Source organism: Oncorhynchus keta, chromosome 20 (genome assembly GCF_023373465.1).
Source record: "Oncorhynchus keta strain PuntledgeMale-10-30-2019 chromosome 20, Oket_V2, whole genome shotgun sequence".
NCBI classification, from domain to species: Eukaryota; Metazoa; Chordata; class Actinopteri; order Salmoniformes; family Salmonidae; genus Oncorhynchus; species Oncorhynchus keta.
The window spans coordinates 13,108,535-13,134,020 of record NC_068440.1 but is presented as its reverse complement, the minus strand read 5'-3'; the positions used below and the strand labels follow the sequence as shown (position 1 = coordinate 13,134,020).

At 39.0% G+C, this 25,486-nt stretch overlaps 1 protein-coding gene and 3 non-coding genes across 4 annotated transcripts; 3 read left to right on the top strand and 1 right to left on the bottom strand.

Annotated features, from left to right (window-relative positions):
- The first annotated feature begins 601 nt into the window (after positions 1 to 601).
- trnal-uaa (transfer RNA leucine (anticodon UAA)) lies at positions 602 to 684 on the top strand. Its single transcript has one exon. It is a non-coding gene; the product is annotated as a tRNA-Leu (tRNA).
- A 740-nt stretch (positions 685 to 1,424) lies between these two features.
- On the top strand, positions 1,425 to 1,507 carry trnal-uaa (transfer RNA leucine (anticodon UAA)). The gene has a single exon. It is a non-coding gene; the product is annotated as a tRNA-Leu (tRNA).
- Positions 1,508 to 2,751: 1,244 nt separating this feature from the next.
- trnal-uaa (transfer RNA leucine (anticodon UAA)) lies at positions 2,752 to 2,834 on the top strand. The gene has a single exon. It is a non-coding gene; the product is annotated as a tRNA-Leu (tRNA).
- Positions 2,835 to 6,040: 3,206 nt separating this feature from the next.
- On the bottom strand, positions 6,041 to 25,447 carry LOC118399427 (hepatoma-derived growth factor-like). The gene is made up of 6 exons (XM_035795487.2): positions 24,943 to 25,447; positions 20,408 to 20,484; positions 19,942 to 20,086; positions 19,504 to 19,659; positions 11,651 to 11,839; positions 6,041 to 11,223 (listed from the first exon to the last, which is right to left on the bottom strand). Exons 1-6 carry the CDS (start codon positions 25,027 to 25,029, stop codon positions 11,203 to 11,205), a joined length of 675 nt encoding a protein of 224 aa, XP_035651380.1. The 5' UTR covers positions 25,030 to 25,447; the 3' UTR covers positions 6,041 to 11,202.
- Positions 25,448 to 25,486: the final 39 nt, after the last annotated feature.

The following is a 25,486-nucleotide window of genomic DNA, read 5'->3' as shown; positions in this document are numbered from 1 at the left end:
AAGATGGCAAAGAAGTTTGGTGTTAGAGTCATTATCAACTTTATTATTATTCTTGCTTCGAAACCCCATTCTTGTATTAAGTTTGATTTGGATGTCAACAAGTCTCATTTAGATATTTTCTCACTCAAAGCCAAAATAACTGACTGTGTGCTCCTCATTCCAATTTCACTGGGCTCTTGATTGTACTTTACACCAGGATGGCTGAGTGGGTTAGACTGCTGGAATAAAAATCCAATGAATGCTATCTTCTTGTGGATACCAACTGCATTTCTGAAAAAAAAACTTACTTTGGATGTAATCAACCCACCTTTCATTCATTTCCAATTGGCGTGGCTCAAATCTGAAAGGAATGACTATGACAAGATCTTCTACTTTGACTCAGCTCTTGTTACTCTTTTAGAAACACCTGGATGTCAGTGTGTTTAAGGCGTTTGACTCATGATCGAAATTAAAATGTTCTTGTTTGTTCCAAACCTACATCTGGTAGAAAGTTTGATTTGGATGTAATCAAGGTTCATTTACATATTGTCTGGATCAAAGCCAAAAGATCTGTGTGCTCAATATTCCATTTTGACTGCGCCCTTGAATTTATGTTTATTACACCAGGATGGCCGAGAGGTTAAGGCGTTGGACTTAAGATCCAATGGACATACGTCCTCGTGGTTTCGAACCCCACTCCTGGTATCAGTTCATCTATCATTTGGATATAATCAATTGTCCTTTCACTCATTTGAAATTTCTCTTGACGAAAGCTGAAAGAATTGACTTTGTTACCCTTATTCCGCCTTGACTCAGCAAGTGTTTATCGTTTAAAAACACAAAAGATGGCTAAGTAGTTATGGTGTTAGAGTCATTATCAACTTTATTATTATTCTTGCTTCGAAACCCCATTCTTGTATTAAGTTTGATTTGGATGTCAACAAGTCTCATTTAGATATTTTCTGACTCAAAGCCAAAATAACTGACTGTGTGCTCCTCATTCCAATTTCACTGGGCTCTTGATTGTACTTTACACCAGGATGGCTGAGTGGGTTCGACTGAAGGAATAAAATCCAATGAATGCTGTCTTCTTGTGGATACCAACCGCATTTCTGGAAAAAACTTACTTTGGATGTAATCAACCCACCTTTCATTAATTTCCAATTCACGTGGCTCAAATCTGAAAGGAATGACTATGACAAGATCTTCTACTTTGACTGAGCTCTTGTTAGTCTTTTAGAAACACCTGGATGTCAGTGTGTTTAAGGCGTTTGACTCATGATCGAAATTAAAATGTTCTTGTTTGTTCCAAACCTACATCTGGTAGAAAGTTTGATTTGGATGTAATCAAGGTTCATTTACATATTGTCTGGATCAAAGCCAAAAGATCTAACTGTGTGCTCCATATTCCATTTTGACTGCGCCCTTGAATTTATGTCTATTACACCAGGATGGCCGAGAGGTTAAGGCGTTGGACTTAAGATCTAATGGACATACGTCCTCGTGGGTTCGAACCCCACTCCTGGTATGAGTTCATCTATAATTTGGATGTAATCAATTGTCCTTTCACTCATTTGAAAATTCTTTTGACGAAAGCTGAAAGAATTGACTTTGTTCCCCTTATTCAGCCTTGACTCAGCAAGTGTTTATCGTTTAAAAACACGAAAGATGGCTAAGAATTTCTGTGTTAGAGTCATTATCAACTTTATTATTATTCTTGCTTCGAAACCCCATTCTTGTATTAAGTTTGATTTGGATGTCAACAAGTCTCATTGATATATTTTCTGACTCAAAGCCAAAATAACTGACTGTGTGCTCCTCATTCCAATTTCACTGGGCTCTTGATTGTACTTTACACCAGGATGGCTGAGTGGGTTAGACTGCAGGAATAAAATCCAATGAATGCTATCTTCTTGTGGATACCAACCGCATTTCTGGAAAAACTTACTTTGGATGTAATCAACCCACCTTTCATTCATTTCCAATTAGCGTGGCTCAAATCTGAAAGGAATGACTATGACAAGATCTTCTACCTTTATTCAGCTCTTATTAGTCTTTTAGAAACACCTGGATGTCAGTGTGTTTAAGGCGTTTGACTCATGATCGAAATTAAAATGTTCTTGTTTGTTCCAAACCTACATCTGGTAGAACGTTTGATTTGGATGTAATCAAGTTTCATTTACATATTGTCTGGATCAAAGCCAAAAGATCTAACTGTGTGCTCCATATTCCATTTTGACTGCGCCCTTGAATTTATGTTTATTACACCAGGATGGCCGAGAGGTTAAGGCGTTGGACTTAAGATCCAATGGACATGCATCCTAGCGGTTTCGAACCCCACTCCTGGTATGAGTTCATCTATCATTTGGATGTAATCAATTGTCCTTTCACTAATTAGAAATTTCTCTTGCTGAAAGAATTGACTTTGTTCCCCTTATTCCGCCTTGACTCAGCAAGTGTTTATCGTTTAAAAACACAAACCCATTTCCAATTAGCGTGGCTCAAATCTGAAAGGAATGACGATGACAAGATCTTCTACTTTGACTCAGCTCTTGTTAGTCTTTTAGAAACACCTGGATGTCAGTGTGTTTAAGGCGTTAGACTCATGATCGAAATTAAAATGTTCTTGTTTGTTCCAAACCTACATCTGGTAGAAAGTTTGATTTGGATGTAATCAAGGTTCATTTTCATATTGTCTGGATCAAAGCCAAAAGATCTAACTGTGTGCTCCATATTACATTTTGACTGCGCCTTTGAAAATATGATTATTACACCAGGATGGCCGAGAGGTTAAGGCGTTGGACTTAAGATCCAATGGACATACGTCCTCGTGGGTTCGAACCCCACTCCTGGTATGAGTTCTTCTATCTTTTGGATGTGATCAATTGTCCTTTCACTCATTTGAAAATTATTTTGACGAAAGCTGAAAGAATTGACTTTGTTCCCCTTATTCCTCCTTGACTCAGCAAGCGTTTATCGTTTAAAAACACAAAAGATGGCTAAGTAGTTATGGTGTTTGAGTCATTATCAACTTAATTATTATTATTCTTGCTTCGAAACCCCATTCTTGTATTAAGTTTGAATTGGATGTCAACAAGTCTCATTTAGATATTTTCTGACTCAAAGCCAAAATAACTGACTGTGTGCTCCTCATTCCAATTTCACTGGGCTCTTGATTGTACTTTACACCAGGATGGCTGAGTGGGTTAGACTGCTGGAATAAAATCCAATGAATGCTATCTTCTTGTGGATACCAACCGCATTTCTGGAAAAACTTACTTTGGATGTAATCAACCCACCTTTCATTCATTTCCAATTAGCGTGGCTCAAATCTGAAAGGAATGACTATGACAAGATCTTCTACCTTTATTCAGCTCTTATTAGTCTTTTAGAAACACCTGGATGTCAGTGTGTTTAAGGCGTTTGACTCATGATCGAAATTAAAATGTTCTTGTTTGTTCCAAACCTACATCTGGTAGAAAGTTTGATTTGGATGTAATCAAGTTTCATTTACATATTGTCTGGATCAAAGCCAAAAGATCTAACTGTGTGCTCCATATTCCATTTTGACTGCGCCCTTGAATTTATGTTTATTACACTAGGATGGCCTAGAGGTTAAGGCGTTGGACTTAAGATCCAATGGACATGCATCCTAGCGGTTTCGAACCCCACTCCTGGTATGAGTTCATCTATCATTTGGATGTAATCAATTGTCCTTTCACTCATTAGAAATTTCTCTTGCTGAAAGAATTGACTTTGTTCCCCTTATTCCGCCTTGACTCAGCAAGTGTTTATCGTTTAAAAACACAAACCCATTTCCAATTAGCGTGGCTCAAATCTGAAAGGAATGACGATGACAAGATCTTCTACTTTGACTCAGCTCTTGTTAGTCTTTTAGAAACACCTGGATGTCAGTGTGTTTAAGGCGTTAGACTCATGATCGAACTGAAGAATGTTCTTGGTTGTTTAAAACCCCATTCTGGTATAAAGTTGCACTTTTATTTGGATGTAATAATTTAGATATCGCCTGGCTCAAAGCCAAAAATCTGTGTCCTTTTATTTCCCTTTTACTGGGCTCTTGATTATACTTTATTAACACCAGAATGGCTGAATGGTTAAGGCGTTGGATTTAAGATCCAATGGACATGTGGGTTTGAACCCCACTCCTGGTAGAAATGTACCTTTGATTTAGATGTAATCAAGTCTCATTTAGATATTGTGTGCTCCTTATTCCATTTTGACTCGGGTCTTGATTGTACCTTATTAAAACTAGGATGGCCGGGAGGTTAAGACGTTGGATTAAGATCCAATGGATCTTCTCCTCGTGCATTCGAACCACACTCCTGGTATGAGTTTGATTTGGATGTAATCAACCCTCCTTTTGTTTGTATTTTATGTGGATAAAGGCTGAAAGAAATGTCTATGACCCCTTTTTCCACTTTGGCTGGGCTCTTGAGTATATTTTAGCTACATCAGGATAATGAGAGGAAAGCGTTGGACTTATGCTCCAGTGGACATATGGATTCGAACCCCTCTCCTGGTAACAAGTTTAGCTTTGATTTGGATGTAATAAACTCTGATTTGAAGTTTGTGTCAATCAAATAAAAAATAAATGACTATGTCCACTTTGACTCAGCACTTTTTAGTCTTTTGGTAACAGCAGGATGACCGAGTGGTTAAGGCATTGGACATAAGCTCCAATGGACATGGGTACACGTGGGTACAAACCCAACTATTGCTATAAATGTTTACCTTTGATTTGAATGTAACCCAGTCTCATTTAATTCCTTTTGGTATTGTCGGGTCAAAACAAAAGGTGACTGTGAGAACCGTATAATGTACAACAGAATGAGTCATAATAAATGGCAGGGAAACTGTTCAATTGTTTTCCCACCACTCATTCTTCACATAGGGCGGTGTTTCATCTAGGCTTACCCTGCAGTGAAGTTTTGATAACTGTGTAAAGCTCTCTAGGACTAGGTGACTTTTATCAATATATTTGTGTGCATTTACCCAGAAAAATGAAACGCTAATTAGGCTATCATAAAGAACTACAAATGCGATGATGATGATGATCTGGACGAGACTGACGAATCGAGGCAAAGGTAAGGATCTCTGGATGAACTATCCAATGTTAGCTAAATGTAGTCATAAATAACTTGGCAAAATGTATTTCAAATGGACAATTCTGTGCAAGTTTTAATCTGACACAATACCTGTTAGCAAAGTTGTCTGCTAGAGATGACGTGCGAGAGCTTGCAGGGATTTGTAGTTTTGCATGTCTACTTCGACGCTAATAAGCATTTTCGATTCAGAGTAAATAGAGCTGAATATATTAACAAAAAGTTGCCTTGTCCAAGAGAGATTGCTGGTTATCAAAACATAACAACCAAGTCAAAATGAACAGCAGATAAACGATTGGATGCATTTGTTTGACCGCTAGGTTTTATTGGTATTATGACACCTCCACTGTGGGGCTCTACAAAGACTCTCATAAATACACTTTAGTCGTAAGTGATTTCAATGGGTTCATAAATTTAGGTTTACCCATTTCACAGGATAAATAGGAAAATGCTTTGACAGGAAGTTAATGGCACTGTCAGATAGTGGACTTTTCAGTAAAAGATATGCCTGCCTTCTTGCATCCTCCATCTAATATATTTAGTGGCAGCGGTGGTAAGGAAGTAGCTGGCACGAGCCTTTGCTTGTGTGAGCCGGAACAGCTCATAGGTCAGGAGCCCATCTCCTGTTTCTGTAGCGTGAGGCAGCTTAATGTACAAGTACACCCCTGGAAAGGATGCTAGTCTATCACAGGGCCTCACCGAGATCCAGCACCTTTATGCTGAGTGCCAAGCAGAGATGCAGGGATTGAACTCTCAACCTTCCAATCTCAGGGCGGACACTAACCACAAGGCCACTAAATTGGGTGGGATGAACGTGAATGTCCAGGTTGAATGATTAGAGAGGAATGGGCACATTGTTAAGAAAGGCACTGCTGGGTGGTGTCCTGACATAAGTTCACAATCACAGGCACATAGAACAAACATGACAGGCAGGTGGCCTCATTTTGTCATCAACATGTTTATTGAGTTTAACCAAATGGACTGGTGGCTAGCTACAATGGAAGAACCAAGCAAGAAGCGTGGCGAACTGACAATCAGGCCATTTTTTTTCTCTTTACGTCCACTGTGAATTGCAAAGGTGGTGAGGATGTGGCAATGACCCAAAAAACATTTGGAATCGTTCTGACAGCATTAGGTTTTAAAAGTTGAAATGTAGAAGGGAAAAATAATGAAAGCTCCAGAATCATGTAGTAGGTCAGTCAGCATACAACGTTATCTATGAATGAGTGACAGTCTAGCAGTTGAAAAGAAAGGCTCAAGGAAAGGTCTGGGCCATATTCAGTACAAACTTACAGCAGTTCTAAGGCCTGGTCCTGCAGCGCCCCTGTGAGTCGTGGTTTTCAAAACAAGTCAATGAATGACTTATGGAGTTCGAGAGACCTGATTGAATGCAGATATGGATTTCACCAAACATGGGCCACAACGAATGAATGACATCCAATCATACAAACCAGAATACACAGGGATTCCCCACAATGACAATTACAAATAACATACAAATAAGGGAGGGACCAATACAATTTGAGAAAGGGCTCCCTGAAATAAAAACCATATTGTATTTCAAACATCAACAAAAGGGTTATTCTTACAAGCTAAAAGTAAAATAAATCTTTCAAAATTTGGTTTAGCATCCAGAATCATAGGACAATACTCAATCAAAAAGGTATCTTTGCTCCAGTTCAAAAGGTTTGAAGGACAAGTCACTCACACCGAAATATCAAGGTACACACAGTACACACTCAAAGCATGTCCCACAGTGAATAGTATCATAAAAAAGCAGAGCAACTACCAAATCAGAAAGGTAACAACCATGTACCCAGACAGGTCGTCTACACAGTGTTGAATTGTTATGTTTTCACAAGTGGCCCAATATCACAATAACCAGGACACCATCTTGTTGGACATTGGCTGATGTCCTTCTCATTACATTGTCACCATTAAAGCACCATAAAAGATGGATGACATTGTACATGTATGGACAAATGAACAGTGCATTGGATATTAATATGAACTATCAAGAAATATATTTAAGACATGAGCGATACCTTACCATAAAACCCTCATATTCAAATCTGAACCTTGAAGCCACTTCCACTGCTTAAAAAAAAAAAAAAAAAAAAAAGTAATTCCTTCCCTCTAATCAGAGACTGATTAAAACCTGGGACACCAGGTAGGTGCAATTTATTATCAGGTAGAACTGAAAACCAGCAGTACTCCAGACCTCCTGGGTAGGATTGAATGCCCCTGCCATAGAACAATGTCCTTCCTAATCATATTACACACCTGAAAGTATTGTGCTCCTTCAAAACATGTCACTGGTTAATACCAACAGTTTCACAAGACATTCAGCAATGTTTTTCTTGCTTTTTAATAATGCACATTTCATTTTGGGGTACTTTCTGAAATATAGTTTTCCCTGAACTCTTTACATGTGGGAATTTGATAGGGCTGAATTGGAATGTTTCTTACAGAAGAAACATGACAACCAAATGCATAAGCACGGTAAGCAATTGAAAGTGAACAGATAGAAGATGGGAAAAAAATTGACCAAAAGTTGAGGACAACAGTTTACCTGACAAGACTGAATCCAAACATTACACTTGATTTTATGTGCATTTTACATTTACTGTACTTTGCCACATTTGTTGATAAAAATCTGAAAATACTCTGGATACATCCAGTAACATAAGAATATTCCTGGAAAATGTGGGGTAGGTGCAACATAAGGGTTTGAGTGAGAGGACTATCTGGTGCCTCCATGTGGCCAAACACCTCTCCAAAGTGTGCACAGTTACTAAGTCATTCCAATGCACTTGTATGACTCAAAGAAGAGTCGTCAGCTATAGGGTGCTTTTTTTTAAGCTCTCCTAGCTGTGCCATTGAGGAACTAGAGCAAGCACACTTGTAGTCGTTTTGTTTGGAACACAACCCTGCATCCACGCCATCACACAATTACTGTTTACGCAACCCAAAAACAGACCATTATAATTTCAAATCTGGGTCAGGTGGGCATAATTTGAATGCTTGTTCTATTGCCAACATCACTAGCTAAGTTATAAAGTACAATCTTACAACGTTAGGCTTTCACAAGGCAATTCAGAGAAACGGATAGTAATTTTGGTGTGCATAGAAAAGGAGTCAAGTGCATTCAGTTGCGTGAACTGCAGCAAATTTGCGTCACCTTAGACAAACACAGGCTCATTCTGTTTAGAACCACCCAGGGTATGACGCCATGTCATCTTGTAACTGTACATGCAACATAGTGATCATAAACGTTGACCCTGTATATGACATGAGTTTTACGATATGGAAATGTGAGGTGCACATTTGGACTCACGGGTGTTTGGCTTGCTTGATGGACATCAAAACAGTATTTACTATCGTCAACATCTCATCTTTCAAAATACATTGAGTCCTCTTAAAATGTAAAGCATTTCCCTCACTCAGACAAATTTGTCAAAGTTATCCAATTAGCGGGAGGGATTGGGGCAACTTCTCTCTCGTGTGCAGTACTCAAGTTTAGAACGGCTGTCAGTCAAAACCCATAAAGCACTGTGAAGCACAGAACCTGAGCTCTGACGTCATTTATAGCATGTTACTCTATAGCCACTGCATTCCAATTTAGTTGCTTATCAGGCATTTTTCAACCAATATACAGGTATGAGTGTAACAGGTTAAGACAGGGCTTTGCAAAGTGGTTTTGTTCTCTTGTGTTTATGTGAATAGATTTGTGACATTGAATAAAAAGTTAATTCTATGGGATCTAAGTGTCAATGAAGACATTTGGTCACCTCCCATGTACAGGCAGCATGCAACATGTTATGTAGCTTTAAAGCGATAGTTTTGCTAGCGACAACTTGCTAGTGATCTAAGAAAAGTTAAATATCTTAAAAGTGAAACACACCACGAGTAAGAAAATACATCCCCTATTTCAAAGTCAGGCCGAGGAAAAACGTAAGTACAATTACGATTATGTACAGTGCATTTGGAGAGTAGTAAGACCCCTTGACTTTTTCCACATTTTGTTACGTTACAGCCTTATTGTAAAATGTATTAAATATTATTTTTGTCTCATTAATCTACACACAATACCCCACAATGTCAAAGTGAAACAGGATTTTACAAATGTTTGCATATGTATAAAATATTAAAAACAGAAATACCTTATTTACATAAGTATTCAGACCATGTGCTAAGACACTTGAAATTGAGCTCAGGGTCATCCTGTTTGCATTGGTCATCCTTGAGATGTTTCTACAACTTGGAGTCCACCTGTGATAAATTCAATTGATTGGACATGATTTGGAAAGGCACACACCTGTCTATATAAGGTTCCACAGTTGACAGTGCATGTCTGAGCAAAAGGCAAGCCATTAGGTCGACGGAATTGTCAGTAGAGCTCCGAGATAGGGTTTTGTCGAGGCACAGGTCTGGGGAAGGGTACCAAAATATTTATGCAGCATTGAAGGTCCCCAAGAACCCAGTGGCCATCTTCTTAAAAGTTTGGAACCACCAAGAATCTTCCTAGAACTGGCTGCCCTGCCAAACTGAGCAATTGGGGGAGACGGGCCTTGGTCAGGGAGGTGACCAAGAATCCAATGGTCACTCTTATAGAGCTGTAGAGTTCCTCTGTGGAGATGGGAGAACCTTCCAGAAGGACAACCATCTCTGCAGCACTCCACCAAATCAGACCTTTATGGTAGTGGCCAGACGGAAGCCACTCCTCAGTAAAAGGCAAATGACAGCCTGCTTGGAGGCACCTAAATAACTCTCAGACCATCAGAAACAAGATTCTCTAGTCTGATGAAACAAAGTTTGAACTCTTTGGCTAGAAGGCCAAGCGTCACATCTGGAATAAACCTGGCACCATCGCTACGGTGAAGCACGGTGTTGGCAGCATTATGCTGTGAGAATGTTTTTCAGCAGCAGGGACTAGGAGACTAGTCAGGATCGAGAGAAAGATGAACGGAGCAAAGTACAGGGGGATCCTTGATTAAAACATGCTCCCAAGTGCACAGGACCTCAGACTGGGGTGAAGGTTCACCTACCAAGATAACGCAGGAATGGCTTCGGGACAATTCTCCAAATGTTCTTGAGTGGCCCAGCCAGAGCCTGGACATAAAACCGAACATTTCTGGAGAGACCTGAAAATAGCTGTGCAGCGACGCTCTCCATCCAACCGGACAGAACTTGAGAGGATCTGCAGAGAAGAAGGGGAGAAACTTCCCAAATACAGGTGTGCCGAGTTTGTAGCATCATACCAAAGACGACTCAAGGCTGTAATCGCTGCCAAAGGTGCTTCAACAAAGTACTGAGTAAAGGGTCTGAATACTTATGTAAATGTGATATGTATTTATTTGTTAATATATTTGCAAAAATGTCAAAACAACCTTGTTTTTTCTTTGTCATTATGAGGTATTGTGTGTAGATTGAAGAGGGGAAAAAACAATTTAATCCATTTTAGAATAAGGCTATAATGTAACAAAATGTGGAGGGGTCTTAATACTTTCCGAATGCACTGTACACACCTTAAAGCCAAGAACATAAAGATGTGTTCTTTTTATAAAGCACACCGTCATAGATAAAAAGCTATCTAATATTCTCAATCCAACGAACCACAAAACTAAAAACGTATTTAAAACAGGATAAGCAGGATTCTCATGTCAAATGGAAAAGCATTATGAATGTCATGTTCAAAAGATTTTCCCCAAAATTGTGTTTTTGTTTGCTTATGTTCAGATTGTTAAGAAACCGGCGGGCGTGTGTACTCTCTAAACTGTAATGCATTTTGACACCTAGCAGCTAGACTTCATAATTGCACTTAAAAAAAAAAATCTGTATACATCCGAAACCCATTTCCTCTTGAGCATTGCATTTCTCCTCACTATTGGTTTGACAACTATTTAAATCCTGGGATATTCAATACCCCCAACTGGCGAGTAAGTTTGTTTTGCCTTTACAATTTCTATATAGGTCTTAACACTTTCCAGTTACTTAATAACAGCAGAAACCTAGCATTCAAAGATTAGCTAATTATGTTGATGCCCAGAATTCCATGGAAAAGAACCACGGGTCCTTGGTCATCCTCGGAGGGTTGCTGTTAAGCACTGTCAGTCACAGGCTGAAAGAAAAGCATGGAGAAAATGTTACATTGCATCAGTAATTTATGTTTGTAAATCATGTTGGAAATGAACCAAACACCACTAACTATTCAAAGTTAAGTGGATCAGGGGTGAGTTTCTCAAAAACCTCGTTGCCAGCACAGTACAACACATCTCTTCATGGCACAGCTCGCGTAGGACAGCAAAGTGCTTAATTTGAATTGTGTTAATTCAAGCACAGAAGATTGTCAAGAGAAATAACAGGCAATATTAGCTACAAGGCGTTTGGAAAACTCACCCTATGTCAGCCCTGAAGTATGACCAAATGAATAGACATTTTCCAAACAGGAGGTTGGTGTAAAACATAGCGAAGGGTACATTCATTATTATTTTTTGTTGTTGTTTTATGTCTCTGTAACTCAACGTGTAAAAGACAGCTTCCCTCACCTTCTCTGATGTTAATTGGGCCTCGGTCGGTGGTTTTGCTTGGCTCTCTGGCTTTGGTTCACCTGCAGAAGACAGCGCTGTGGGCTTAGGCCCTGCCTTGTCATTGAGCTTCAGCTCGGTGTCAGACTTCTTGCTATCCACCTTCGAGTCACCTTTGCTCTCTGTGTCCTTAGGTCGTTTAGGAGAGCTCTTCAGAGAGAAAGACACATGACCCTTATTCAAGTGCCATGTTCCCACAAGTCGGCAAACATACACGATTGCTTACTTTCTTACGTTTTTTTACTGATTCAAATAAACAACCTCTTAAAAACCTTTAAAATACCATGTAATAACAATTTGTTTACGAATAGCAAAGTGACCCCCACCTGCACCTTTCCTATTTATTTGGCAGCACTATATAATATCACCTTGTAGTAAAGCATTTATAATGGATTAGTAAATTGTTTATTAATTAAAATCAGTACTCCAACATTTGTTAATGTTAGTAAGCTAGCTATTCACATATTTATAAACTTCTAAAGTATGTAGTAATGATCCATAGGATCATTTATATGTATAATATAGGTCCTTATATGCCATTTAATCATTAGCTATGTATTTTTGCGTGGCTTCATCTAAAGTGAGGGCGAGGCAAGCTTCAATGCCATACAACTCTCCTTCCGTGGCCTCCAATTGCTCTTAAATACAAGTAAAACTAAATGCATGCTCTTCAACCGATCGCTGCCTGCACCTGCCCGCCTATCCAGCATCACTACTCTGGACGGCTCTGACTTATATGTGGACAACTACAAATACCTAGGTGTCTGGTTAGACTGTAAACTCTCCTTCCAGACTCACATAAAACATCTCCAATCCAAAGTTAAATCTAGAATTGGCTTCCTATTTCGCAACAAAGCATCCTTCACTCATGCTGCCAAACATACCCTTGTAAAACTGACCATCCTACCAATCCTCGACTTTGGCGATGTCATTTACAAAATAGCCTCCAACACCCTACTCAACAAATTGGATGCAGTCTATCACAGTGCAATCCGTTTTGTCACCAAAGCCCCATATACTACCCACCATTGCGACCTGAACGCTCTCGTTGACTGGCCCTCGCTTCATACTCGTCGTCAAATCAACTGGCTCCATGTCATCTACAAGACCCTGCTAGGTAAAGTCCCCCCTTATCTCAGCTCGTTGGTCACCATAGCATCACCCACCTGTAGCACGCGCTCCAGCAGGTATATCTCTCTGGTCACCCACAAAACCAATTATTTATTTGGCCGCCTCTCCTTCCAGTTCTCTGCTGCCAATGACTGGAACGAACTACAAAAAATCTCTGAAACTGGAAACACTTATCTCCCTCACTAGCTTTAAGCACCAACTGCCAGAGCAGCAGACAGATTACTGCACCTGTACACAGCCCACCTATAATTTAGCCCAAACAACTACCTCTTTCCCTACTGTATTTATGTTATTTATTTAGCTCCATGGCACCCCATTATTTTTATTTCTACTTTGCACATTCTTCCACTGCAAATCTACCATTCCAGTGTTTTACTTGCTATATTGTATTTACTTTGCCACCATGGCCCTTTTTTTTTGTCTTCACCTCCCTTATCTCACCTTATTTGCTCACATAGTATATAGACTTGTTTATACTGTATTATTGACTGTATGTTTGTGTAACTCTGTGTCGAACTGCTTTGCTTTACCTTGTCCAGGTCGCAATTGTAAATGAGAACTTGTTCTCAACTTGCCTACCTGGTTAAATAAAGGTGAAATAAAATTAAAATACATTTTTAAAAGTATACATTAGAAATACTTTATCTGTTTTGAGTGACCAGTAGTTTCTTACAAAAAGATGGACATGAATTGGTAGACATTCCAGCAGTACCTGATGCTCCTTATTAAGGTCTCAAAATAGCCTAGAACATGTGGCAAAATATTAAGCACACAATACAGGATGTTAAAAGAAATATAGCGAAGATTTGTCACAAAAACTGATGTAAAACAACTGTTTCAAGGTCATGAGGAAGTATTGTAATGCTAATGTTTTTCTAACGTTGTCAACCTCTCAAACCAGAACTAATCATAAAACAGGGAGATGTAGCCGAACCGGCCAGCTTTTCTCCAGTGGATTTTTATTCATTCATTACATACAGTGCCTTCAGAAAGTATTCAGACCCCTTGTCTTTATCCACATTGTTACGTTACAGCCTTATTCTAAAAAAAATTAAAATTAAAACAGCAATCTACAAACAATACCCTGTTATGAAAAATAATAATTTGCAAATGTGTTATTTATAAATACCTTATTTACATAAGCATTCAGACCCTTTGCTATGAGACTCAAAATGTGCATGCTGTTTCCATTGATCATCCTTGAGATGTTTCTACAACTTGATTGGAGTCCACCTGTGGTAAATTAAATTGATTGGACATGATTTAGAAAGGCACACGTGTCTATATAAGGTCCCACAGTTGGCAGTGCATGGCAGAGCAAAAAACAAGCCATACGGTCGAGGGGAATTGTTTGTAGAGCTACGAGACATGCTTGTGTCGCGGCACAGATCTGCAGAAGGGTACCAACACCTTTCTGCAGCATTAAAGGTCCCCAAGAAGTGGCCGCCATCATTCTTAAATGGAAGAAGTTTGGAACCACCAAGAGAAGGGCCTTGGTCAGGGAGATGACCAAGAACCCGATGGTCACGGACAGAGCTCTAGAGATTGTCTGTGGAGATGGGAGAACCTTCCAGAAGGACAACCATCTCTGCAGCACTCCACAAATCATTCCTCAGTAAAAAGGCATACGACAACCCACTTGGAGTTTGCCAAAAAGGCACCTAAAGACTCTCAGACCATGAGATTCTCTGGTCTGATGAAACAAAGATTGAACTCTTTGACTTGAATGCCAAGTGTCATGTCTGGAGGAAACCTGGTACCTTCCCTATGGTGAAGCATGGTGGTGGCAGAATCATGCTGTTGGGATGTTTTTCAGCTGCAGGGACTGGGATACTAGTCAGGAACGAGGAAAAGATGAATGATGTAAAGTACAGAGAGATTCTTGATGAAAACCTGCTCTAGAGCGCTCAGGGCCTCAGACTGGGGGCGAAGGTTCACCTTCCAACAGGACAACGACACTAAGCACACAGCCAAGACAACCCAGGAGTTCTTTGGGACAAGTCTCTGAATGTCCTCGAGTGGCTTGCCAGAGCCCGGATTTAAACCTGATCTAACATTGCTGGAGAGACATGAAAAGGCCGTGCAGCAAAACTTCACATCCAACCTGACGGCGCTTGAGAGGATCTGCAGAGAAGAATGGGAGAAACTCCCCAAATACAGGTGTGCCAAGATTTTAGTGTCATACTCAAGACTCTAGGCTGTAATCGCTACAAAAGTCAACAAAGTACTGAGTAAAAGGTCTGAATACTTATGTAAATGTAATATTTCAGTTGTTTTTATTTATTTATAAATTAGCAACCATTTCTAAAAACCTGTTTTTGCTTTGCCATTATGAGGTATTGTGCGTAGATTAATACATTTTAGAATAAGGCTGTAAGCTAACAAAATGTGGAAAAAGTCAAGGGGTTTGAATACTTTCCAAAGGCGCTGTATGTGATAGAGTTAGAAATGTTACATGCATAACCTTTACATTCTTCCAGTGCCTCAGTCTTTTTAAAACGCAGACTATTTTCACACTTTGCTTTGTTTTGGCGGCATTCCGACTAGCCTTTAAAGGCATTCATTCTTTAAACGTAATACAATCACATTTGAAAGTAATGGGATAGTTCAGTGACATTATGTATTCAGGTATTTGTTTTCTTACCACATAAGAGGTCTATGGACTTCTCTAAGGAGCAACTGCAATCCACACTTGATTTTGGTAGAAAAACCACTGCCATGAAAAGCGTTGTGTTTGTATTTTCGGACGGAGGTATACACCACACTATTACAACAGTGTGACTGTTTGTATTTATTAAGGATCCCCATTAGCTGTGGCCAAGGGATACTCTTCCTGGGGTCCAGTAAAATTAAGGCAGTTATTCCATTTTTAAAAAATAACTATACAATCAACAGATTTCACAACACATTAAGTGTCTGCCCTCGGGCCCCTACTGTACTACCAGTGTTCTGGAATAAAATGTTTATTATATTTCCTTAAACATCCTCTGTAGAGTGTGATTATTGTTTAACCATCAATATGTCCTAGGACATTTTGAAAACTGACATCTGGAATGCTTAATGGTGAAACTGCCATGTTCATTTGCAATATTATAACAAAGAAGTTAGTGCAGAACAACAACAACATAAGAAATTCCCCTCGGACATCACTACATGCCCGATAAAACAGCAGAATATGTTCTGCACGCTGTGCGACACTCCTCACCTCCGCTTAGTCTCCCCAAAAAACAAAAACATATACACTATATTAACAGTGGCACTGTTTCCCCTACTGCAGATACCATCTTTAAAGGAGCATCGAGTACTGCTGGAATGTCTACCAATGGCATGTCCATCTTTTTGAGAAATTACACTGGTCACTCAACATTATATATAGTATTTATAAAGTATAAATAGCACTCGCTTGAGACGAGGCTATGCAAAAAGACTCATGATTGGTATTTAAAATAATTGTATAATATTTATGATTAGATTTATTAAACATCTGAAGAATTATCTTATTATTACATAAGTTTAGTTTTTTTACCCTACCCAGATGTTTCCTTTCGTTTGAAAGTCTGTTTCTTAAATCCTCTTGTTGTAATGAATTCTTTCATCATATTTTAAATACCTTGTAGAAAATACACTTTATAACACAGTCAAGAAGCATTATGACCATCATATAAGTCAGATAGGCCCATCACATACTGTACAGGCCCTTAGATCAGTCATCAGAAGAAAAAAAACGGTGTCTTGTCCTCCTGAAATCTGCTCCTGCAGTCACTTTACTTCTACCTACATGTACATATTACCTAAATTACATAGACTATCCTGTGCCCCTGCACATTGGCTCTGTACCGGTACCCTAGGTATATAGCCTCACTACTGTTATTTTACTGCTGATCTTTACTCATGTTATTTTTTAGTTAACACTTATTTTTCTTAACTGCATTGTTGGTTAAGGGCTTGTAAGTAAGCATTTCACTGTAAGGTCTACCTACACCTGTTGTATTCGGCGCATGAGACAAATACAATTTGATTGGAAAGCGTTCCACAGAGATGCTGGCCACGTTGACTCCAATGCTTCCCACAGTTGTGTCAAGTTAGCTGGATGTCCATTGTGTGGTAGACCATTCTTGATACACATGGGAAACTATTGAGCATGAAATACCCTGCAGCGTTGCAGTTCTTGACACAAACCGGTGCGCCTGGCACCTACTACCATATCCCGTTCAAAGGAACTTTCTTTTGTCTTGCCCATTCACCCTCTGAATGGCGCACACACACACACACAATCCATGTCAAGGCTTAAAGCGCCTCCTTTAACCTGTCTCCTCCCCTTCCTCTACACTGACTGAAGTGGATTTAACACGTGACATCAATAAGGAATCACAGCTTTCACCTGGACAGTGTCATGGAAAGAGCAGGTGTTCCTAATGTTTTATGCACTCTGTATAATGCAGCCTAAAGCAGAAAATGGTATCATTGTCTGTGAGTAAGTTCTTCGCCAATACCGGCCAGTGCCAGTCATTCGCATGAAGAGGAGACAGAGATACAGGGTTCGCAGATGTGGATTCCTTGTGAGAATTTGTCGGCGAGTGGGTGTTACTTTTATCTTTTCTTTACATTCGTTTATTTAATAAATATTTTTTCAACCTCAATCTTCTTAACTGCATTGTAAGGAAGTGTTTCACGGGAAGTTCTACACCTGTTGTATAAAGGGCACGTGACAACTACAATTTGATATCAAGAGCACTGTAGGCCTACCGCTGGCCAATCAGATGGCTCAGATTACAGTGTCTGCAGTAACGGAGCACATATAAAAGAAAGCCGCAGTAAAGTTGATACGGTGAGATTTCAAAACATTTAAAAGCATGACTCGGGAGAACCTGTCAACGAACACAGCAAAGAGCTGTTGTTTTTATGAGTGCGTTCATGTTTAAGTTCTTACTCAGCACTGTCAACACTTTGTATTCAACACTTTTAAAAGGCCATAAAATGCACGTTCCTACTATTTCCACTCTGCGCTACGACAAACACTCCAGCAGTAATGAATGAGTAGGAAGGTATCTATAGGCTTGCATTGTTGTTATTATTAGCGGCTTGGGTCTTATTTAATGTCAAGTAATATTTCACATTCTCTGTTGATAAGAGTAACATGAATTTGTGCATGAGGCAGAAATTATGCGGTGCGAAGGTGTCCCTTTTTGGTCAGTGTCAGTGGAGGAAAGGGAGAGCAGAGGGATGTTGAGAGGCGGACCCTCAGTCTGCTGCTCTCTCCCTCCGCTAAGACCATCAGATGCAGGTACCATCAGCCCAGTAAAATAAAAATAAAAAGCACATTTAAAATGTATGCTCACTCGGCTGCACTTCACAAGTAATACAACTGATCTATTACCGGTGTGATCATACAGGCTACTTCCTTTTTAAATTATTTTTTAAATTATTAGTATTATTATTATTTTTTTCTTCTTTTTTTCTTTTTTTAAAGGCCCCCAGCAACAGTGCACTGGCATGGCAATTCAAGCAAACCCAATGTGCTGAAAGTATCGGGCCTATAGCTTACTGTGCAAACCTCATTGTTACAGTACTGTTTTTAAATTGGTCAATGTTGCATACACTTGTTTTTTAAGTAATGTAAAAAATAATCTGAGCAGTAGATCTCTGCCTGCATTTTGACTCAGAAAAGGTTGGTGACCACTGTTCTAGAGGATTTTCCTTTACAGTGGCAATTGTGATCGAATCAATGCAATGTTAGCCACTTCCAATCCAACATACTGAAACAAAACAAACTATGCAAGAGATTTTGTTGTAGGCAGAACACATCAGAGTAGGATACTATTGCATTGACACGCACGTCTCATCCCATACTCTATACAGACCAGTGCGGCATAAACAATCAGAGCTGCAGTAGGCCTATATGATAACAGACCATTGCCATATACGGATCCGTGCCATTTACTTTGAACTGGACTGTGTTTACAACATGAGCAGTCGTGAATAGATGAGCTTGGTTTAGGATCAAAGCGAGAGATTCATATAGCCACTTGTGCACATTTTGTTCATATCATTTGCTAGGTAGTGAGTTATTAACCCAGTTATAGATCGTTTGTAGTTAGCAATACGGGAGTGATTGCTTCCTACACGAGCACAAAATGTATACATTTCTAGACATCTTAAAAAAACGAGTCATGTAAAAGGTTTTTTTTGTCTTAAAGGGGCAGTGTTGTATTTTGAAACAGGTTTGAATAAGCTAAGTAGCCAACAGGCAGAGGGTAGCATAATTTGTATGATTCTCTGTAATAATGTTATGGGAATAATAATACATTTGATTTTGTAAAGTGGTTTCTGGCATCAAACAACATTTTCAGTCACCTTGTCTGAAGGACAAGCGGATAAAGAGGTTAAAAGTCTCATGGAATGTAGGCCTTCATTGAACATCACACATTGTCTGCTACTGTAGGCTGAATGATAGAACAGCTATTTCCATATTAAAATGTTATGGGATGCATTTTCGCCATTGTTTTTGATGGTAGGCCACTCTGGTAGGTTTACATTATGATAAAATAGACTGTTAAAACTAACTTAAAGTGGGTACAGCCTCAGTGTTCACTATAAACGTTCAAGTTGGTGCTCAGCAGACATGAAATTTGCTCTGTGCCGTAAAAAATGTTTTGGGAACATTGCTTGTGACTGACACTTACCTCGACGGAATCCCCAGCTTTCCTCTTGGCCCCTCCCCTGTCGGTCTTCTCATCGATGATGAGGGTCCCTTCGTCCTCATCACTGCTTCCTTCTGCATTCCCCTTTCGCGGCACACCTGCCTCCACCGCCACCTCTGCTGGGGTCTCCTTTACCAGCTGAGGGAAAAATAACATAATTTTGTCAGGAAAATGTGGTGAATTACTCCCTGTATTTGCTGAGGTTGAGTATAGGTAAATCTGTATTTGGGAGTACTTTTCGTCATGGATGATAAAGTAATAGAGATTTTGTGTTACCAGAAAAGGATAAATAAACATGGTGTGGTGAGCTTCTTAATGTTGGCTAAAATCATGTCATGTGTCACACAGGAACAAAGGCTCATGCACGTCGGCAGGTAGACAGACACAACCCTTTCCGTCGTAATCTAAGCACACACACACCTCATAACCTGCGGGTTCGTGTATCACCGTAGGATTGTTCTCAATTTCCCATAGACCCTCACTGAAGCCTTTCCTCTTGGTGGGCTTGCCAAACTTCTCCTTGCCCTCCTCATAGGGGAACAAGTCCTTGGGACCCAGGAATGCACTGAGATGGCAAAATTTTAGAAAGTTCAAAGGTTGACGCATGCAACAACCTACAGAGCTTCAAATTACTATTCTATGGAGCTAATTCCAAACGAACCGCCTAATGCACTTGTGGAGATTTGGAGAGAATTTGATAAGCGAAAGAAACAATATGGTGGTAGCTCCAACTTGTTCTCTGATAAGCTAGTCTGTATTTTCACCATATTACTTCTCTCAGATCTCCACCATATTACTTCTCTCAGATCTCCACAAGTGTATTGAAGGTAGGGGCTCATTTGGAATTGTGATAGGATTCGTCGCATCAAAAACCATATTCACTTACGTCTCATGTGTCCCAAAGAAGAAAACTTGGTACTTGTTGGAGGGGGACTTGACTGCTCCTTCGGGTAACTCATTAATCTGCGGAAGGAAACAGGGAGTGCAATCTTTTAGTGAGTGCATCTGTTACGTCCCCCAGAAAGAAACCAAAAACTGTAGCTCAAACAGAAGGTGAACTAACAAAGAGTCACTAACAACCAAAACTAAACAGGTTCAGAAAGGGTTTCAGAAAGACACTCATGGGGTGTCCAACTGGGACTTAAAGGCCCCAATCATGTCCAAATATGCCCAAGAGGAGGCAAACACAATTTAAACCCACACCAAACTTAATGACATGAAGCAAACCAAAAAAAATGGAGCAAAACAAAAACAAATATAAGATAAAGGATTGTTTTTTAAGAAATCAAATAGGGAGAACCAACTAATGGCGATAACCCTCCACATCTCTAAAGGCAACTGGAGCACTAGGACAGCCGTTCTTAAATATCACCTGTGCCAGAACCTGATATGGATTTATGAATTGCAGGAGCTACCACAAACAAGTACATTAAAAAAAATGTTGGCTACCGAAACAAAGAGAAGAGACAGACCATTGTAAACAAAGATGCCAATGCTCCATTAAGGTAATTAAAAATGTACTTCACACTCGACAGGCCTGGTTGTCGACAGGTTCTTTAATGACTGACCAACACTTGTTTTGTTACTCAAATACACTCACAGCGTAAATGACTGACATTTAGTTTTGTGAAAATGGTCTCTTCACTGACTCACTTTGTGCTGAACAATAAAAAAACAGCACAGTGTGTGTAGGTTTGGCATTATGGGCTAGTTTATGGAATAGTACTGATTTTTTGTTTTGCGTGCTGTGAATGTGTTATGAATGTGCATGCACATCTGGGATCATGCACAAATGTATTAATTACCCAATGCTTATGTGAGCGTATACTTTTCTGCGTGCTCATTTGACACATTATTTGGTGTAGTTGCACATTTGGAGGTGTCCGACATGAACATACATACACAGAAATAGAAAGACTCATTCTAAAAATGAACATTTCAGCAGTAGGCATAAATTAGTACTCTAATTACATTTCTTATTCAAAACTATCTAAGATCAAAGGATTAGAATTGTTTCTATTTCCATTTATCCACAAACTCAACATACAATTCTGATGATACAATGATGTCATGTCAAACATGTAAGAGCAAATATAGCTACTTTGCCAAGACTAGCCATAGAGTAAGAACATTTGGATTGGCATGTTCGACAAGGTTATTCTGCAGGACTTGAACCCAAAAGTTAAGCACCAATCTCCAACCTACTGAGCCATATGAATTTCACATTATAGCTTGATACTCGTGAAGTGGTGGGAAAAGTGTCCAATTGTCAAACTTGAGTAGAATTTTAGATACCTTAATAGAAAATAACTTAAGTCACTCATTAAAATATTACTTGAGTAAAAGTCTAAAAGTATTTGGTTTTAATTATACTTAAGTAGGGGCACACTACAACAAAGCATGCGTTTAGTGAGTCCGCCAGATCAGAGTCAGGGATGTTCTCTTATTCAATAATATGAATAGTAAAGTACAGATACCCCCACAAACTACTTAAGTAGTACTTTAAAGTATTTTTACTTAAAGATGCAATGTGTAACTTTTTGGGCGACCCGAACCATCTGTCATTCACATGGAAAGCAAGTCTAAGAAGCGGTAGATATAGCGGGCATAGAACATTTCTATGCTTCCCATACTTATGTTTTGGGTTTTTTGCACCACCATTTTCTGGTTGCTAAAACTAATAGTGGACTAATTTCAGTTTGTGACAAACTAAGATAGTGTACACTATCTAAACCGTTGTGAAATACATTTTAATATAATAATAATAATATATGCCATTTAGCAGACGCTTTTATCCAAAGCGACTTACAGTCTTGTGTGCATACATTCTACGTATGGGTGGTCCCGGGAATCGAACCCACTACCCTGGCGTTACAAGCGCCATGCTCTACCAACTGAGCTACAGAAGGACCATTTTCCATAACCCAAAATATTGTTTCAGCTCTTTGAGGCTGGTGTAAAAAAAAAACGAAAGTAAAAGTAGAAAAAAACAATTAAGAAAGGGAAGCATAGAAAAAAGCTAACCTAGAACATATTTAAATCATGCAAAAACACAGTGTTGGAGAAGAAATTAAAAGTGCAATATGTGCCATGTAAAAAAGCTAAAGTTCAGAACATATGAAAGCTGGTGGTTCAATATTCCCAGTTCTCCAATATTTGCAGTTAAGAACTTTTAGGTTGTAGTTATTATAGGAATTATGATGCGTCGACTATTTCTCTCTATACCATTTGTATTTCAAATACCTTTGACTATTGGATGTTCTAATAGGCACTTTAGTATTGCCAGCCTAATCTCAGAAGTTGATAGGCTTGAAGTCATAAACAGAGCTGTGAAGCAAGCATTGCTAAGAACTGCTGGCAAACGCAGTAAAGTTTGAATGAATGCTTACGAGCCTGCTGCCGTCTCCCACTGCTCAGTCAGACTGCTCTATCAACTATCAAATCATAGACTTAATAATAATAATAATAAACACAGAAATATGAGCCGTAGGTCAGAAAAATGGTCAAATCCGGAAATTATCATTTATTCTTTCAGTGAAATACAGAACCGTTGTGTATTTTATCGAACAGGAGGCAACCCTACGTCTAAATAAGTCTGTGACATTGCACAACCTTCCATGTTATGTCATAATTACGTAAAATTCTGGCAAATTAGTTCACAACGAGCCAGGCGGCCCAGAATGTTGCATATACCCTGACTCTGCATGCAATGAACGCAAGAGAAGTGACACAATTTCCCTAGTTAATATTGCCTGCTAACATGACTCTTAAATAAATATGCAGGTTTTAAAAAATATACTTCTGTGTATTGATTTTAAGAAGGGCATTGATATTTATGGTTAGATACATTCATGCAACGATTGTGCTTTTTTCGCGAATGCGCTTTTGTTAAAACATTACCCGTTTGGCGAAGTATGCTGTGATTCATGACAAATTAACAGGCACCGCATTGATTATATGCAATGCAGGACAAGCTAGTTAACCTAGTAATATCATCAACCATGTGTAGTTAACTAGTGATTATGTTAAGATTGATTGTTTTTTTATAAGATAAGTTTAATGCTAGCTAGCAACTTACCTTATATACTGTATATGCATTGTTCCAGGGATCTGACCAGCCATGTCCTGTATCTATGGTCATCGTAGGCCATTCTGAGCTTTCTGATATCATGCTCTATATTTACATTTACATGTTAAATTTAAATTTAAATGTTAAATGTAAATGTAATGCTCTATATCTTACTTTTGTAACAGTGCCCTCTAGGCATCTGGTTGTGAATTTCTGTCATGTACAGTAGTATACTGCCATCATGAGCAATGCACAATTAATACAAATGAACAAATAACACATTGTCCTGAAGACCTACTTTCTTTTATTTATTTTTTGCTTCAGCTGGTCATTTCCCAATGTTATTTTGGGGAGGCTACTGTGCAAAAGTATAAATTACAGAGGTAAATTTTGCATGACTTTTGACGAAAATAAACTTTTAGAAGTTTCCAAACGCTGTTGTTGCATAAATTGGTAGAATATTTACTTGAAACTAATCCACGTTGCCGAAACAGTTCATTACACTTCAATGGATTTGGAATGCCTCGGGAAGGGAGAGCACCAATTCAAGCAATGTGTGTTGTCCTTTGCCCGAGGATATAACTTATATATATATATATATATTATATATATATATATATATATATAAACAATGGCAATTCTCATTAATGACAATAAATCACATAGTTTCCCTTAATTTGGAATGGAGTCTAGGCTAAAATACAACATTTACATTACCGTTACAATAGGCTCATGCATTCCTTCCAAACAATCAAACGCTGCCGCCAAATATTAACCATACGGGAATTACCACATTGTAGCAAACTCTGTTACAGTGTTTCAAAGAATCCATTTCACGACTCGCCTCAACTTTGTCTCACATTCACATTGTAAAATGCTACTAGTTGGACTTGGAATAGCCTAATATCCTAGTGGTAACTGTTCTTAAACGTAGGCTACTCGAGCCTATTTGTTACCGAAGTTGAAGATGTTATACATGTTTGTTTACATGAAGCCAGGATCTATCGAACAGCCTATACTAGGCCTCGTATCAATGGTTAAATTAAACCGTGCCTCTGCGAACTGAACAGTAATAAGGACGGCATTTGCTAGGTTACTGTAAAAGTATGCTTACTGCTACAAATAGATTATTTCGCATTTCTCAAAATCAAACATAGAATGTACAAAATAAATGCCACCAGCCTATTTCACACCACGTAGTCATACGCCAATAAACTTTGCAAAGACCAGGGGGTAGGCCTCGTTGAACTGATCTAGCAGATAGGCCTACATGCATGTGGACTAGAAACAAGAAGAGGTAAGCCTACTATTAGCGTTTGGTTAAGCAATAAGAAAAGTATGAAGGAGCTTACCCTCGCGGGCCAATGTGGATAACCCTTCATTTTCGCAAACACGAGATCCCCAGGCTTGTATTCTTTTTGCCTATTCGACCTCGGCATAGCTTCTCAGCGGATGAATAAGATATATTTTAAAAATATATATAAATGTAGAATGTCAGTTTACTGTTGCAAGTAAGAACAACGAGATATAGCCTCCCAGAGGATTGCACTTGTGAGGTTAAGAGCTCCAACTTTGGGTGGCTTCAGGTTTTCGCGTCAAAATTAAATCATGCGTAGAAATTTGGAACATGGACGCAATCGAATTGGTAACTTTGCGCGATCCAGAGCTTTGCAGAGTGTGGTTAAAAGCTGCAGCTATTAAATGTAATTTTCTTATTTAAAAATAGAATCATTCCGTTATTCCTGCCGTCGTAATCCTCTGTAGTCTATCTACAGACCTTGTTTTTGTTTGAAATTTGGAACCGCTTCGCTCTCATGAGCAGATTCATTATCTGGGATTGACTAGTATGGTCTAGGCCAAAACCGAGGTAACAAAGATATTGGAATTATGCAAGAT

Bases quoted from the DNA above. Each gene is read 5' to 3' on its own strand.
- LOC118399427 (XM_035795487.2), bottom strand. From the start codon at position 25,029: ATGCCGAGGTCGAATAGGCAAAAAGAATACAAGCCTGGGGATCTCGTG. The intron at 20,485-24,942 runs GTAAGCTCCTTC...TTCCTTCCGCAG, and splicing joins ATCCACATTGGCCCGCGAGG to ATTAATGAGTTACCCGAAGG. The intron at 19,660-19,941 runs GTGTGTGTGTGC...TTTTTCCCTCAG, and splicing joins ACGAACCCGCAGGTTATGAG to CTGGTAAAGGAGACCCCAGC.